The following is a 17456-nucleotide window of genomic DNA, read 5'->3' on the forward strand; positions in this document are numbered from 1 at the left end:
TAAATTCTGTTACAATCTTTCAGATGTTTACTGCAATACAGATAGATTACTTCAACCATATTTTCCTTGAAAAAAAAAATCGGGCATCTTTAAAAGAAGGTACTCGTCTGAGCTGAAATTAAAGTTCACTTTGCCCGTCCAATCTATAGCCTGGTAAATTAGCTTCTCCTCTCTTGAAACCCTTAGGAAAGAGTTCCAATTTCACTGACATTACAACCTCCCAAAGTAAGGGTAACTATTGCTTGCACTTCTTAGGTTAATTTATGAGATTTCTTGACATGAAGAAGCTTACTGTTGGCCAGGTCTGCAGCTGTGCCTCCCCCTTTTATCTAGTTAGTAGGAATTGTGTATGGAGCGAGTAGCAGATGGCCTTACTTCCTTCCCTCAAACAGGGGCCATTGTGACAAATGGTGGAGCAGTCGGAAGAGAGACAGCTAAAGATGCAAGCTCAAGAAAAAGAAATTACATTTTTCTCCAAAGTGGCATACAGTACTTCAGCTTTCCCTTCTCCTGCTGGAGTAAATAGGAGTTCTGGCTCGTATGAATAGTGAGCCTTTTTTATTAACAATGTATATTTTTAACCATCTCTCCTTACCAAATCCATTAAACACTCTAAGCTGAGCCATTCCATTTTTCAGCCAATTATGTAGATTACAGAGGTGTACCTGCAATAAACACAGGCAGTACAGCGCTTGAACTTTTTAGAACTCCCCCTCTGAAGGTGTTTTCATAATGTTCCATTATTTGCTTGTTTAATTGTTTCTATGCAGTATTAGAAACTATTCTTCCAGACCCTACTTCACAGCAGAAAAAATGTTTTGAAAAACTTTGCCATGAACTCTTTTAATTTTTGAAAGAAAGTTTATGTTCCTTGTTGAGATCAGCCATGCAGCTTAGACATACCACTCTTTTTCTTCTTTTTTGGTAAAACACAAAGCAAAAAGTGCTGGATTGTGCTACTAAAGCCATAGGAAAAAAGAAAAAAAATTAGATGCTAACTTTGCCTGCTCCCTTTTGATTCTGCTTTTTGGAAATTCCTCTTCTGACACCCAGCATTGCCCCAGAGTAACTCTGAGTCAATGAAGAAAATTCAGACTTTGCTCATTATCAAAGAGTAGTTACCAACTGCAGAAATGTGGCCTTTTTTGATTGGGATTAACAACATTTGTACAATGAGAGCCTTGTAAATAGGTAGACTGTGCAATCAAATGCTTGGAAGGTAATTAAGCACTCCTTGTTCCCTTTGTTCCTACCTCAGTCCATTAACTTTCTGTCTTGGCATTCTCAGACAGTAGAAGTCCTGATCTAATTGAACTTTAATATGGAATGCTCTGATGCTGTTAAATGTGCCATATCCTTTCAATAAGTTCTTTATAATATGTGATCTTACATTATGCGATAAGCAGCTTTCCATCCGGGCTACAATAACATGGATTCAAACAACATGCAATCTGATGTTTGGATTATCAGTCCTTCCTGGGATATTTAGGTCAAGTTAATCATTTAGCATACCTGAGTGTTTATGTATCTGTTGGTCATCTAACCTTTACCAAATCTGTCTGGCTTTCTTGAAGTCTTCATAGTGGGATGATACAAATATATGAACAAGACAGTAAAAATCATCTCAAGCATAGAAAGAGTTCTTTTCCGAACATGTGGGAATGGAACCCTTGCCAAGCCTGGCATAGTTTTGAAGATGATATTTTGGTTTTTGCATGCTTTCTCACACAGATTCAGATTTATCTGGGAGACAGGATTAAAAGGACAAGGGGGAAGGCAAGGAGACACTAAGGAACCATTGCCCCCTACTTGCTTTACTGGGGAGCATTTGACGTCAGCCAACAAGCCTGATCTCCCACACCTTCAGGTTGAGACTAAATTCATCCTTATGAGCATTTTTATCTCTTAAACACTAGCAAACCACAGATTTTGTGGGGCTTCATAATCATAGCAGCCACACAGATGTTTTATAACAACATGTCTAAGACAAAATTCATGACCTAATGTCTTAATGGAAGAGTTGTTGAAGCAAATTATTTGAAGGCTCTAAGTTCTTCCATTTTTGACTAGTGCTAAAATACAATACTTTCCCATGCCATTTAATTAGCACACTGAGACCATCAGATTTTAACTTGCATAATCACTCTTTTCAGTCATCCACTTATCTCAAAACCTGTCGTCCATATATTAGAGCTCTGACAGTTTCAGTCAAAAAGGAAAATGTGAAATCTATGTCTTTATCCTTCATTAAAAAATAGATTGGATTTTTGTGCTTAATTTGAAGTATCCCTTTGGAAGTGTTTGTGTTAAGTCTTGCCTCTCCCATAGACATGTGATAGATATGCACCATTTCAAGTCAGATCCATAGACACAAGGGAGAAAATCACTCTGAAGGTGATGGTGTCAAGTCAGTTGAGCAAATAGATTTTAACTGCTGATTCAGTGCAAGATTCAAAATACAATGTACTTTGCAGAAAATGATTCTCAGTTGCCTGCATATTGGTGTATTAATTAATTTAAGTTTGATGTAACTGAATCTTAATGCATTATACCCTTGCGGATACTATATACAGAAATGAGTGTAGAAACTTTTGCAAACCAAATGCAACTGCCATTTTAAACAAGGCGGCTTCCTTTTTAGACAGTGTGCATTGAACATGTGACAGGTATGGCCCACCTTTTATTTTCCCCTTCTCTAGAGCGCAGTGCTTTAAGTGGAGAGTCTTCCCCATAATTGACAAAGGGGCTGTGAGGTCACAAAGCCCATTCTATTGTGATCATTTGGTGTTTTCCTACCCAGTCTAGAAATACGGGCTCTCTTAAGAGTGTTAGGGAAATAGCCTGTTCAGTGAAAAATACCTCTGCAGTTGTCAATCAAAGTCTGTACAAATTGTAAACCAGCTTTCAGGGAAGTCTGAGTGCCCGAGGGCAACCTCTGCTGCAGTAATATTTTAGTGTATTCACCCGTCCATCCTCTTTTCTCAGGTCCACAAGAGGTGGCTCAGGTTCCTCCCCTTCTGAGGCCAGGCCGGTGTGGCGGCATCCATCCTTCTTCCTCAGAGTCCTCAGAGCTGCTCTGCCACTTCAGCTCCTCTTGCTGCTCCTGATCGGGCTGGCTTGCCTGGTGCCAATGACTGAGGAGGACTACAGCTGTACTATGGCCAACAACTTTGCCCGCTCTTTCCACCCCATGCTAAAATATATGAATGGTCCACCTCCATTATGAAGGAGACCCATGAGACAGCGGGTGAGCTTGCTGGAGTGCTAGCTGGGAGGCAGGATGGTTTTAAAGGGTGACAGGATTCAGTGTGGCAGCTTTAGCTACCTGCTGTAGCCGCCATGATATGTGTCCATATCATTCTCTGCTGGCGCTCAGCTAGTAACGCATCAGTATATCAGTATCAAACTGCACACGTATTACCTGAGTAGCACTGTTTCAATACTCGCATCCTGGGTACTAAGGAGGATGTGACGTGTGTGAGGGAAATGCCCTTCTGTCCAGCATTCTGGATCTTTTAGCCACTTTATATCCAGGTCATTGCCCTGTACTATGCATAGCCAAGGACTTCATACTGTAGATCCTTTCCTGTGTACTGCTCTAAATGAGCCATTAGCCAGTCTTTGTTAAATACCCTCTCAGTATCTACAGTATACAAAATAACCAACGCTAAAGAAATTTTAGAGCATTTGTAACATACAATTTTAAAGGACCTTATATGGCAATGTATTATTCCCCGTGGTTTCTGTTTCGGGCATGGTGTTCTAACTTTCGCTTTGGATGCACAAGGTGTAAATCTGAGAAGCACTTTTTTAAGGTTTAAAAAAATGGATGTAATAAATAAGATCGTAAAAGGTTTTATGAGGAAAAATGTTGAATGTCAAGTTGAAAAACAAAGAACATATTTATGTATGTACAGTTTGCTAAGCCAAGTTTTGTTTGTATTGATTTCTTTGCATTTATTATAGATACCATAAAATATTTTGTCTACGTGCTTTTTAATGACAACTATGGAAACCTCTAAGTTTAGAATGAGATATGTGTGGTATAAAAAGGTTAGAAGACATACATATGCTGCAATTCTAAAAAGAATTAAAAAATGCTGTAACAAATTAACGGTATTAGGTATATATTTAAATGAGAAGATCTGGAAAACTTGACATGGTAAAATACATGGCAAAGTATCACGTTAGAAGTTGTGCTAATATCGAAAGCTGTCTGTATTTTGAATTAATGATTGGTCATTAATTTTTTTCTCAAGGTGTTTCTTGAAGTTCATTCTCACCCATGTGTTGTTTCTGTGTGTGTGTGTGTTTGTGTATGCGCTCATGTGCAACCTTTGGCAACTGAGGTTATACCGGTCCACACTGAAGCATATTTTTTCCTGTGGGTGTACTGGAAACTTCTTAATATTCTCCATAGCAACTTAATACCAGGATAGATGTTTGTGCTTTACCAATAGTTAGTCCAGTGGAATATGCCCAAAACATAAGCATAAATAGGAGAAAACCAGAACAAATTGAAAACTCATAAATTTTCCAGAAATACTGCAGGAAACTTGCAGTCTGAGCAGTGGCAGACACTTTGCTAGCTTATCACTCAGAACTCAACCAAAACAGGATTCTTTTCAATTTTGAAAAAATACAGAGCATGGCTCAAAGTTACTGCTCTTTAATAAGTTTGGGTTTTTCAAGCCACGACACACAATGTGAATTTTTCCTGTGAGTTAAATGTTTTTACTTAGAATATATTGGCCTACGTAACAGAAATAAAAAAGCCAGAAGAAAATACAAGCACATTAATTGCTGTTACATAGGATTACTTTTCTGGGATGTCATCATTTGAGCTGGTATGAGGGGAGGGTGGTCAGAGGTAGAGTACCACAAGGTGAACTCCAGCATTTGGAGGAGCCAAAATAAAGCTTCCTTTCCAGATAAGTGTAACATTAACATTCTCCTGAAAAGGATTTTGTATGTCAACAAAGTATCTTCAGTGTCTGAGACCCAGTCTTGGACTGACACAAGGATGTATTCTTTTCAAGGCTTAGTTTCCTTCGTTGATATTCAGAAGTTATGCTAGGCTAGATTAGTATCCATAATCACTGATTCTGAGTAGACAAAGATAAGGAACACACTTTTGGGGTACAAGGATGAGCTGTTACTTGCAAGTGGCCTGACAGATTCCATAAAATTGACCCCTCCTCTCTTTTCTGATATTGTTCTCTTTGGTGACATAATTTAGTCAATGGTAATCAGTGCACCTACATGAATAATTTGGTAGTTTGCTCAGACCTGTTAGTCCAGATCTCTTCATGCTTTAGACATCCTTTCATCAGCCAGTCCCTGGTTTTGGTGGTTAATTTTTTGTTGAAAGATATTTTTGTTTTCTTAAAAAAAAAAAAAAATGTAAAAAGTCTAATTTAGTGAGAAATAAGGATCTCAGCCTGACTTTGTCACCTATCTCCCAGCCAAACAGTGGTGATCTTATGGACGTAGATGTTACCTAAAGGGTAGTGGATAGCCTGTGAATATCAGCCTATGGAAGAGCAGTCTGTTGAAGGAACCAGGCAAAAAGTCACAGGTGAGACCTATGTTCATTTCTTATAGTATTCAAAAACTGAGGGAGAGGCAGGGAGGTTGGAAAGGAGTTGGGTAGGAGGGAGCGGGGATTGCAAGGAAGAGACTTCAGTTTGAATTATGTCAGATGCAATTAATGAAGACCTTTATGAAAAGTATACAGGGTAGCATCTGGCATGCTTTGGATTGCAACCTGACATTTGAATTTTGCCAGCTATTTTGCCACTCTGTAGCCCCTGCTTCCCTTAGTTGTTTGAGTGCCTTCCGCACTTCCCTGATGCCTAGGAAAGAATGATCTGTCTTCTGCAGAAGGAAAGCAGAATTTGTACATGTCACTCAAGCTCCCAGGGGAGTTTTGGGGAGTAGTCGCTAAAATGAAGTGGTGGGGGGGAATGGTTCCGTCTTGTTATGATGGTCATGCCCTTTTATTTTCTCTCACCTCTTGAAATGTTCAGTCTAGGGAGTATAAGAAAGTGATGAACTGCCAGAGGAGTGGAGGTTAAGCTGGTTAAATAGGCAGGGGAAAACTGATGTGAAATCATAGGAACTTTTCATAATTAATTCCTTAAATAGAGTTAGGGCTAAGGGGGAGAGAAGTGATGATAATTAAAAGAAGTAAAGAATTTGGAAGGTCACATCATCAAGTGTCAGTAGCCCTTTCGAATTCAGTGCATTTTTGGATGATTATTACCTGCAGGGCACTGTCTCACCTCTGCCTTGCTGATGAACCAGTGGGCAGTGTACCTGCTATGCCTTGCTTCCTTTCAGACATTTCAAAGCAAAGCTTCTTCTGTTCATAGCCTCAAGCTCTGAGCCCTAGCTGTAGAGCTAACTGTAGTTTCCAAGTATTGCCTGTTAATTTGAAAGAGGAGTTAGATATAGAGAACTTTCTTTTGACCCCCAGTGATCTGCTCACACAGAGCAATCCTCCCAGTAGACAGCAAACTCTCTACAATACCCGTGAATAAGGCAGTCGCAGACAGTGATAGACACACATTAGGAAAATATCATAGACAGGAAAAATGCCTGTTTGTAAATCCTAAATCTCCCATACCTTCAAGGATAGGAATGTCAGTCTGTAAGCTGATGTCTCAAGGGAATCGCAGGCAGTTTCTGCCAGCAGGTTAGAGGTTCTCTTGAGTGCCACTTCGGACTTCTTACTTTCAGGACTTTCAGTCTCAACTCTGGACAAAATCAACATCTGACCAGTTAAAGTGGTTTGAGCAATAGGCTCCTCCAAAAGCAATTTCCTGGCCCTGAACCAATTCCATTATGACTTCAAATGTGATTTTGCAGAACTGGATCTTGATCCTAAAAACTGGCACAAAGTAGTCAAAGCAGAAACAAATGGCCAGGCACTTCACAGGATCCTGTTAAAGCAAGCTCCATCCTAAGAGCACCAGTGACAAAGGTCTAGCTTAAGTTGCAAACCCCAATGCGACATCAACATATGCATTGGTCGCCACAGCATGAACCAGGGTAAATGGGGCAATTGTAGGGGGGGAAAAAACCACACCCAGAAAGCTGTCAAGTATTGCAGCCAGTGGCACTAGCCAGCTTTGCAGCCTGGGCATCTTTCACAAGTTAGAATCTGAGATTCCCTGTCTCTGTGTTAAGCCTGCAACCTGTCATCTACCCTCTTTCTGAAGCACCTCACCTACTTGGGCCCTGCAAATACAAGGGACTGATTTCTGGTAATGTGCCTTGATCCTTGGCTGCAAGGCATGAGGAAAGGCAGTACAGGAGCTGCAGAACTCTGGCTCTGTCTTGAAGGCATGTGTTCAAGCATAGAGAAAGCACCCTGCATCTTGGGGGACTCCAGTCATTACTGCATGACATTTTTCCCCATTTTCTACTGTAGATACACAGAGTAGCTGCTGTAGAGGTGTAATCATCCCCACAGCTTGGTGCATCTTGCAACTCTGAACCCTGCTTTCTGGCCTGTAATCACCTCATAACTAGTGGGTGGTTAAAGGAAACTGGTTGCTCAGCGACTCCAGACTGTGTAGTAATATTAAGGCACTATCTCATTATGCTTATAATGATAATAGTGCAAAATAATGAGCACCATTTGCCCTGAACTTACTGCATCTGTTTGTGGAGTTTCATTTGTGGACCGTGCTTTACAAAATCTGAAGGCAGACTGGAAAAACATTTAGAGATGTCTGACAGTGTTAGAAATACAAATGATCTGAAATGGACACAAATAGTGTGCCCCTATTCCTCACAGCTGTGAGCATGATAATACCCATTGCCTATCCCCCACCCTGTTCCAGCAGCGACAGCAGCTTCATTCTGCGACAGATTGATAGTTTCTCGCCACTGGTTTGCAACGCTTCCAGCTCCGCTGCAAATGCTGTGAACACCTGCAGTCTTGCTTTCTCCTTCCTTAGAACTTTCTCCTACAGCTGGTTATTGAACAAGAGTGAAGCTGCTGGGATTGTCTTACGAACAGTCATCCCTGGCCCTCAGAGTCTTGTGCTATTTGTGGTTGAGAAATCTGTTTACAACTGATAGCATCTCTCAACATGCTTATCATCATCATGTGCATCTGAGCGCATCTGTGTGTGTGTGTTCAAAGGCATAACAGAAACTGGTTGCTCAGAGTCTTCAAACTACAGATGCTATCAGGATTTAGCAAATGTAGGAGGATTCTGGGAAATAAAAGCAGAGTCAATGAGAAGAAATGCAGATTTTTAATCAAGAGAAGAAGAGAGCATTGATCTTCTCACTTACTTGCACTTCCCTTATTTTATTTGGTGCTTAAAGCAATGGATTGTGGAAAGGCAAAGAGCAGGAAATGGCATAGTGAGGTTTGTGTTTGAGCTGCATGGTCTAGCTATAAAATTGTTCAACTCTTGTAGCAGTCACTTGCAGAATTCATCTAAACCAGTGTTTGCCTAAGCTGAGGCAGGGGGGGAGATGGACGGAGGGGGTCATTTGTCTTTTGGCTTTGGGGGAAGAATGTGTGTCTTATATTCACAGAGTGAGTTCCCTACACAAGGGAACTAGTTTAGGTACTGGCTGCCTGTTTTTAACCTTGGCAGCAATGTTGTGAAATGCACTATAGCCAACTGAATTCTATTGCTGTTGCACTATTTGGCCATAATTAGACCTAGAGGGACATAGATGTGAAACCTATATTTGGGAGAAGTCATGCTTGTTTTAATAATATTAAGAACATTGGAATATTCTAATAATATTCAACAATAAAGAAATAAACAGGAATTATTTGGAGAATTAATTTGTCTTTCCAAAAAGCAGTAGATAAAAATCTGTGAAACAAGATAAAAGGAAATTAATAACTGCAAGCTTAAGCACTGAAGACTTGTCATAGACTAAGGCGTGGTTAAATGATAGAAATCTGAATTATATTAAATGATTGTTCTAAAAGCAGACAGGAACTGAAAGCTGTGACTTCTACTGTTTGGTGCCGCTTAATATACTGTTCAAAAAATGAACTGGTCAAGACTGCTTCGTTCAGTAAAAATCTATTTAAAGACCTGAGACATAGCAAATGGATTTGACCACAATGAGGTCTGAATAAAACAATGGGTCATTTAATTTCTGGAAGAGAGAGGAGGCTTTAGGAAAGTATTGTCCATTTCCTGTATCAGAGGTGGCCTTGGGGGAGGAGAGGTGAGCCGCTGAGCGCTTCTGTGTCAGGGATGATGCAGATGTGGATGTACTTTGCACAAAGGTTACTCAGGTCAGGCTCTTTGCATTTTCAGGCACATTGTAGTTCCTGGGAGACTACTATTATTGATGTTGTAATTGTGGGGTTTTTTCATTCCATTGTTTTTAGAAAGGATGTTTTTCAAAACAGCTGGAAGGAAAGCTACCAGAGTCCGCTTTTTTATGTAAGTGCTCACAAGCTTATCCAAGAAGTGGGACATTCACGCCTGTAGTATTCTCTTTATAAATAATTCAGAGATTGTCCGAGAGGCTCTCCTGACCCTTGAGCTGCAGGTTAAAACACATGGTTGCAATTTTGACTCTTTGCTAAACTTGAAGCATTGTGCAGCCAGGTGTGCAGACCATGCGGGCAAGGGCAAGGGGGAAAAAAGTACTGGAAGAAAGCATGATGCTGTAGCATTTTGGTTGAGATAGATAGATACAAAGAAGATATTTTGGAGCTCAAGTTTCTTTCCCTATTTTCAGATTTAACATAAGCAAAAAATAATCCTGCAAAGGCAGACAGGAACTTAAATTTTTCTGCTTTCATACAAATGCCTAAACTTTTAAGCTTTTATGTGCCCTACTGTGACTCTCACTGCAAAGTGGGTAGCACTTTTTGCTTACCTCTACGGTATAACATACTTGTTTCACCTTTCCATGGATGACACAGGTTCTCAAGAGGTGAGTAGAAAATAAAAAAGCCCTCTGACAAGAATGTCAGATGTTTTCTGTGTTAGAAAGGAGCACTCAGTCTTTGTGTGTAGAGGAGCTAAATATCTCAAAGTCCCAAGTATGTGTTGCAAAATCTGGCTAAAAAAAAAAAAAATCCTGAAAGCATAACCTTTGCTCACGTGCACATTTTTCCACTGTTTAAAATGGTAACATACTGGAGTGGTGTGCAAATGTGTAGGAATGGAAAACAGGAGATAAATTTTATATCACCTATATGCCTGCAGAAATGAAGGCATTAGCAGAGTGACATCTAAATACCGCAACACACAGATCATACAGGGACATGAGAGCTAGTTAGCCTTGCTCCTGCTGAGGTAAGTGCCAAATGTTATTATTTCGATGGTCCATTTTCCTGAAGACATCATGAACATTTTTACACTTGAGCCTCTGTGTCTGCAGGATGCCATGGTGAATGGTAGTAATTGGAGCCTGGCTGGGCATAAGAAAAGCCATGTATGTGGCACCCTTCCATGGGCACTCGTTCTCTGTGAGCACGCTGATGAGTGTTATTTTACATGTTTGGATTTTCCTCTCCTCTTCACTCCCTGGGTGGTGGAGACAAGCAGTATAATGCAGAGGAAAGAGATGTAAGACTTTTCCAGCCTAAGAAACAGCTGCTTGATGGGGCTTTTAATGTGGCAGTATCTGGATGAAAAAAAAAAAAAAAAAACAAAAAAAAAACCAACACATCATTTAATTTTGAAGACTAAGCATGGCCAGAAGGCTTTTAAAGAGGGCAGGTGCTCCACTGACTCACTGACTGAGAACACCAAGTGGTAGCCTATGAAGAAGCTGTTGTCATTGCCTAACAAGGGGATTGCCTTAATTAACAGAAAAGTAAAAGCAATCAGATATGTTCTTTGATGATGCCTTAACTATGTCATACCTTTCAAATTAGTTAAATAGAATAAAATACACTGGAACAAGACATGCATCACTTATGTGTTAGGAAAGAGAAAGCAGGGCTCTGGCGGGGAGCCCAATGCATACGGCTGTGTGCATGTATATGGACTCCCTCAAGGGCGTAGGCAGCTGCGCTGCAAGGCATTGTGCATGTAGTGAGGGGAGTGAGAGCGATGGAGTGACAGTAAAGGTGAGCCAGGAGTTTCAGCTGCAAGAGCTCTGCAGTGAAATAGAAAGATATGTCTGTGCTGTATGATTTCTCAAATTACTTCACCCAACAGACATAAGAAATCAAGAATGAAGGTGGAGTCCCAGCTGGCTTCTGGATATGGAAATGTGCCCAGTGCCTGGCTGCAGAGGCCCTTTTCCTGGTGGGTTCCTCCTCTGGAGGTCTGAGCAAGGTGACATCTCATCCTCCTTCTCCCATCATAGAAGACACATGATGGGAGGGAATGAAGAAGAGGGAGACTGTTGTGCCCACTGACAGGGCAAGAGGCAATGGGCACAAATTGAACCACATGAAATTCCATCTGAGCACAGGAAAACATTCTTTAATGTGAGGTTGGTCAAACATTGGAACAGGGTGCCCAGAGAGGTACTAGAGTCTCCTTTTGTGGTTACTCAAAACTCGACTGGACATGGCCCTGAGCAATGTTCTGTAGGTGACCCAGCTCGGAGCCAGGAATTGGACTAGACAATTTCCAGAGGTGCCTTCCCAGCTCAGCCGTACCGTGATACTGTGTGGTCACGTTGTGCTCCAGAAAGAGATGGGCAAAACGCTGCCTAATCTCAGGTATTGTGCAATCCTTTGCCCATTCAAATTGTTACAATTTTTGCAGATGTAAGTATGCTCAGACTTTAGCTGTTGAGTTTTTAATTTAGGAGTGTCAGGTCTTTGATTTTCCAGGGGTATTCTGCTGTCTAGCTGCTTTTTTGGATTAAGCCTGTGAGTTGAGTATCATGTAGCAGCTGTCATCTTAAGCCAGTTCTCCATGAACCATAAGAGCATTTGACTTCAGTGCTCATTTGGTCCTGTGGATAAAAAATTGTATAAAGCCATTGAATATTGTCAGATTTTGAGTCAGCATTGAAAACAATTTTATTATTTTGAGCACATGTACATGTGCAATTAGTTCATATTACTTTGACCCACCCTTTGGGGCCAAAGTAGCAACTCTCAGTCAAGCTCCTTGTCACAAAAGCATGTTGCAAAACAGTCATAGGATTTGGAACCATTGCTCAGTTCTACTTGGCACGTACAAATCCCAAGAGTCCCCAAATTTCTTTTGGAGTCTGAATAGGCTATTTGCTTTCATGTTTGACAAGCTATAGGGTGAGGTTTCACATGGACAAATTATACTGCCTGTCTTGTCTTAATCATTGAGATGATAGAATTAAGGTAATAATCTTACCAGTTTTTCCTTATAAGTTACGTACAGTGAAACATCGCATAAAAACAAAGAGCTTTTATGTATATATTCATGTAGGAAAAGAGAAGAACCTATGAGCCAATAGTCCCACTCAGAAAATAGATTAAAAAAATCAATACAGGGACTATATTCTCTCTATATTACTGATAGATATATATCTACAAGTATTGAAATACCTACTTACGTATGTACATGCTATAGATTACTGGTTTGCTTCTTTGCAAAGACCAAATATAATTTTGAGAGTATTTTACAGGACAGGGTTAAGTTCAAAGTGGTTTTATGTCAATAAAAGTATCTTTAATTTATTTTCATCCCCTTCCTGACAGCTTAGTCAAGATAATTTTTTTTCCCTGAGGACTAGCTTTCACTTGGGAAAGAAGTGCTCTTTTACTTGATATTAGCTAACTCATGGTAAGTGGCAGTCAACTACAGAAGGCTAAATTCACACAATTTGTCTCTTCCACCATAATCTGTTTCACAAGCCAAAATAAGGGACATAAAGCATATAAAATACTAAGCACATTATAGCATACAAAGTACTAAGTGCTTAGGTGGCTTCCCTGGTGTCGTTGGGAATACTGGAGATTAGACCTAACACATTGTCGACTTTAGATATGGCCACTCTCCCTGATGCTTTTTGGGAAAGGTGAAGAAACTAATTAAGAAACAGTTTTCACTTAGATGCACAGAAACAGACACATTCTGTTTCTGTAAAAAATAGTGTACCATTTCACTGGCTACTGGAAAACAATAAGCAGAGAAGCCTATTTTTAAAACTATGAAAAAGATAACTAATGAAACAAAGTGCTCTGGTTAATTCTTTATTTTCAACATCAAATACATTGATAAAAATCTTGCACCAATCAGGTAGCCTACTGGATTTTTCATTTAGACTTTTTTGGAACTTTTTTAGGTGCAAAACAAAGAAAAAAAAAAACCTCACCAAACCAAAGACATCAATAATTTTACATGCATCAATGAAAGAACAGAATACTTCAACAAATACATTATGGCAGCTGAGCCTATACCAAAGAAAGGACTTTCCATTGACAGACTACATAGTGCACACAAAAGCATTAGTTTTATAGTATATACAATAAGGTGATACATAAAGTGGCTTGTTAATGCAAGTCTCATGACCAGCAGTCTATCCCGTCATTTTCCGATGGGCACTTTCTGAAGAAACAGACTTCTAATTATAGGCACAGAGCATACTAATTTGCAAGATGGCAGCATATACTTTTTTTTAAATTTTTGTTTGTTTGTTTCTTTAGGCACATTTGAATGCAAAAGATTTTTTTTAGATTTTTTTTTTTTAACACAGTGCAAAACCGAATACCCTTATGGGCAACAATCACTCTGAAAACAACTTTCAGGATATAAGGCTATCTACATTTGAAAGATGAAAGGGAATTGCGAGTAGAAAGGGTAGGACATTAATATTAGGGAAATATTAATTTAAAATTCTCAGATCAGTTTGAGACTATGCTATAGTTGCAGGTGACAGCAAAGACTGGTTTGTATTACGATACTGTCGTTAACATGACTCTTCTTTTACATGTGTTGAATTTCTACCTGTAAAGCTATATTACAGTTGTAGATAGCATTGAAAATAGCCACCTCTTTATTCAAAGTAAGAAATGCACTTCACATAAGTTCAGCTGAGAATACCTTATATACAAAATCCCACGAGCTTTAGGTTGGGTTGCATTCTAATTTTAAAGCAGGATACACAAGAGAGGCTTGCTGTGTTCCTGCCAAAGCCTGTGATAAGACTAAGGCCCTAGTGAGGCAGAATTACAATGCTGGTAGTTTGTTTCATTTTAAACATTTGGCACAACTCTTAAGGAATCAGTCGGCATCAGTTGGAATGGATGGAGGCTCCAATACAAATCCTGGCTTGCATGAAAGGGGTGGTTTGGGTTTTCTTTTGTTTTCTTTTTTTTTTTCAATTTAAAGTCCAGTGACCTGCTGACACTCCTTGCAACGTCCTTGGGAGCTCAGTTCAGATTATTTCTTTAATTATATTTTTAAATTATTAAACCCCTCAGTGTACAGAAGGAGAAAAATCATCAAGAGATGTCACTGAAACATAATAGTAAATTTACCACAAACACACACCAAGAAACTCTCATTAAATTATTTTGCCCCAGTACAAATCCTACTGCCCCAACTGGGAGTTTTACCTGAGACAAAGTCTGCAACATCGAGACATGGCTTGAACCACTACAAACCAGAGTAGCTTTCGCATATTGTTGGAAACTCAGACACCACTAAGTGCTACACATCACCCTATCTCCTCTCCTCCCTCCCAAGCTTTTTGTAATAATTCAGTAACAACCATATTCTCAAGCACGGCAAGTTCATCTGGTGTTTGGCTTGTACTGGTATTACATTGCCTATGTTTCTAGGGGTTTTTTTGGTTTTTGTGTTGTTTTTTTTTTTAAAAATCCACGTATAAACATTATAAAATAATTATTTCATTAGCTGTCAAGAGACATCACCATGAATATTTTGGTAAAAGCATAATTAGCTGCCTTGAATAGTTTTCTTTCAATTTTTTTTTTTTTACGTGCTGTATGTTTTTATTTAATATCCAGCACCAGGTATTCAGGTAGTACTGGTTTGTCAGCTGCAAATATAAAGTATATATGTATATATACACACACACATAAAATAGCATCCTGTGAAATAACAGTTACCAAATGTCAGGCACAATTGTTTGCATAAACAAGAGCGTAATTCAGAATTACATATGAAAAAAGTTGCCATTTTTGTATCATAGACTTTGTTTAATCAATTGAATAGCTACATTCAGCTGTCTGATATGTGGACAATCATCTTTATAGATAACTGTGGGAAGGTTACTATATTCATTAAGGTGCTGCTTCAATTAAAATCTCATGAACAAGTTAATGACATAGATCCTGAAACTACCCCAAGGTAAATGAATGTATTACTGGGAATCACTGGTTTTCTTTCTCGGGTGCCCTTTACTGTTGTCACCGCAAACATGGGAGGGCTGGTTGAGTCTAAATTACTTTCTTGCAAGGGCTGACCCTAGGAAAGCGTTCATAATTAAGATTGGGAGCTGACTGATTATTCTTTATGTTCCAAGACACATACAATACCCTTCTGTCTGCTGCATACCACTTCAAGTGACGCTTATCCAGCTTCACTGGGAAAATCTGTAGCGTGTAATGGTACTTGCCCTATGTAAGTACCATCACAATCTGACCCTCTGTTGTGAATTGCTCTCCATGAACTACTTTTTTTTCCTCTAGGCCAAATTTACACTTGAATCAATGTAATGAACTGTTCTGGGACGTAGGAAGGGAAGCATTCATTTAAACCAATTTGCCTTGCAGCTTATGAGCTTGATCTGTGTGTTCTGTCGTAGAGAACACCAAGTTGCATGTACAGCATTTAAAAAAGCAGCTCTAACGCACACTGGGCTACAAGTGAATGATGATGGTGTAAGCACGTAAGCGTAGCTACAGGGATTCCTGTGCTGCATTCAGATCTTAGCCTGCACTGATTTCAGGGCATTCATGTTTTTTCTAACACATTTGAAAACCAGCTACTAAACAAAACAAAATGCGCATTTTCTTTCAAGGCATTTAGGAGCCCTCTCAAAGCCCTTCGGTACCGATTTGCACACACACACGCGCACACACACACACACACGCTTACTGAATACACAAAAAGACAAATTCTTAAGCACATTCAGAAAAAAATGACACTATAATATGCATCAATAAAAGGCCTATTAACTTACAGTTACTGCTTCACATGTTTAGGCTTGCAGAGTTTTCGAGGAATCTTCTCAAACATAGGTAGCATCTAGCTTTAGACTTTTAAACTGCACATGTTCTTAGGTATGTACATGAAACTGTATTTCTTTCAACACACTCTGGTCAGATCTGTCGTTATCTCAACCCTTCGAGCTCCACACTGGGGGTGAAAAAAGACTGTCGTGGTTTAACCCCAGTTGGCAACTAAGCACCACACAGCCGCTCGGTCACTCCCCCCGCTTCCCTGGTGGGATGGGGGAGAGAGTCAGGAAAAAAAGTAAAACCCGTGGGCTGAGATAAAGACAATTTAATAGGACAGCAGAGGAAGAGAAAATAATAATAATAATAGTAATAATAATAATAACGATAAAAGAATGTACAAAACAAGTGATGCACAATGCAATTGCTCACCACCCACTGACCAATGCCCAGCCCGTCCCCAAGCAGTGATCGCCCCCCCCCGGCCAACTCCCCCCAGTTTCTATACTGAGCATGACGCCCTATGGTATGGAATAGCCCTTTGGCCAGTTTTGCTGTGCCCCCTCCCAGCTTCTTGTGCACCTGGCAGAGCAGGGGAAGCTGAAAAGTCCTTGACTAGTGTAAGCACTGCTTAGCAACAACTAAAACATCAGTGTGTTATCAACATTATTCTCATACTAAATCCAAAACACAGCACTATACCAGCTACTAGGAAGAAAATTAGCTCTATCCCAGCTGAAACCAGGACAAACTGTTATAGTCATCGTTATGTACATTCACTAAAGAATCAAATCCTTGACTTGGAGCACAAACTTGTCCTATGCCTTGCTGCCTTCACAACTGCTATGTAACTCAATCTCACTGCACACAGACTCTGCTTGTGTAACAGGGAGCGTAATTAGACATAGGCGCTCCTGTATGGTATTATTTGCACTATTTCCTATATTTAGTTACTACAGGATATTCCAATCAACATAGTCTAACATAAAGGTTTCAACTATAGCAGTAAAAGAAGCATCCCTGAACCCTTCTCTGGCATTGTGGCCAGCTGCTGTTGGAGCAGCATACACACGTGCTATGAAACATCCTTACTGGCAGGGTGGTCACTTCCAACCAGCTATTGGAATAGTCCCTGGTCCGTGCTAACTCCCAAACTGCACCTGTAAACCAGAAGTGCAGATAGTACAGGCAAAATTTATCATTAGACTAATAAAGTATCCCTGGCATATGTAATAATCGCATTCCAGTACCCAGCAACATTCCCTGACACGTTTAATTTTCTAGCATAGAGGCAGTCAAACAGCAGCACCGACTCCTACTTTGAATAGCACATAGTACGGATTTCTTCAGTCTCTCTCCTTCA

The 17456-nt window shown here is 39.9% G+C and overlaps 1 protein-coding gene across 3 annotated transcripts in view; it reads left to right on the forward strand.

The window, feature by feature from the left end:
- Nucleotides 1-4205, forward strand: part of SYNE1 (spectrin repeat containing nuclear envelope protein 1) — a 270199-nt gene extending 265994 nt beyond the window's left edge. For 2 of the 3 annotated variants that reach the window (XM_072856086.1, XM_072856087.1), the window contains one exon: nucleotides 2986-4205. In XM_072856086.1, coding sequence (XP_072712187.1) covers nucleotides 2986-3226 — 241 coding nt within the window. In that variant the 3' untranslated portion in view covers nucleotides 3227-4205. The remainder of the gene's footprint in view (nucleotides 1-2985) is intronic. The other variant, XM_072856088.1, reaches the window with a different exon arrangement.
- The last annotated feature ends 13251 nt before the right edge of the window (nucleotides 4206-17456 follow it).

This window comes from Ciconia boyciana, chromosome 3, assembly GCF_034638445.1.
Source record: "Ciconia boyciana chromosome 3, ASM3463844v1, whole genome shotgun sequence".
Taxonomy (NCBI): Eukaryota; Metazoa; Chordata; class Aves; order Ciconiiformes; family Ciconiidae; genus Ciconia; species Ciconia boyciana.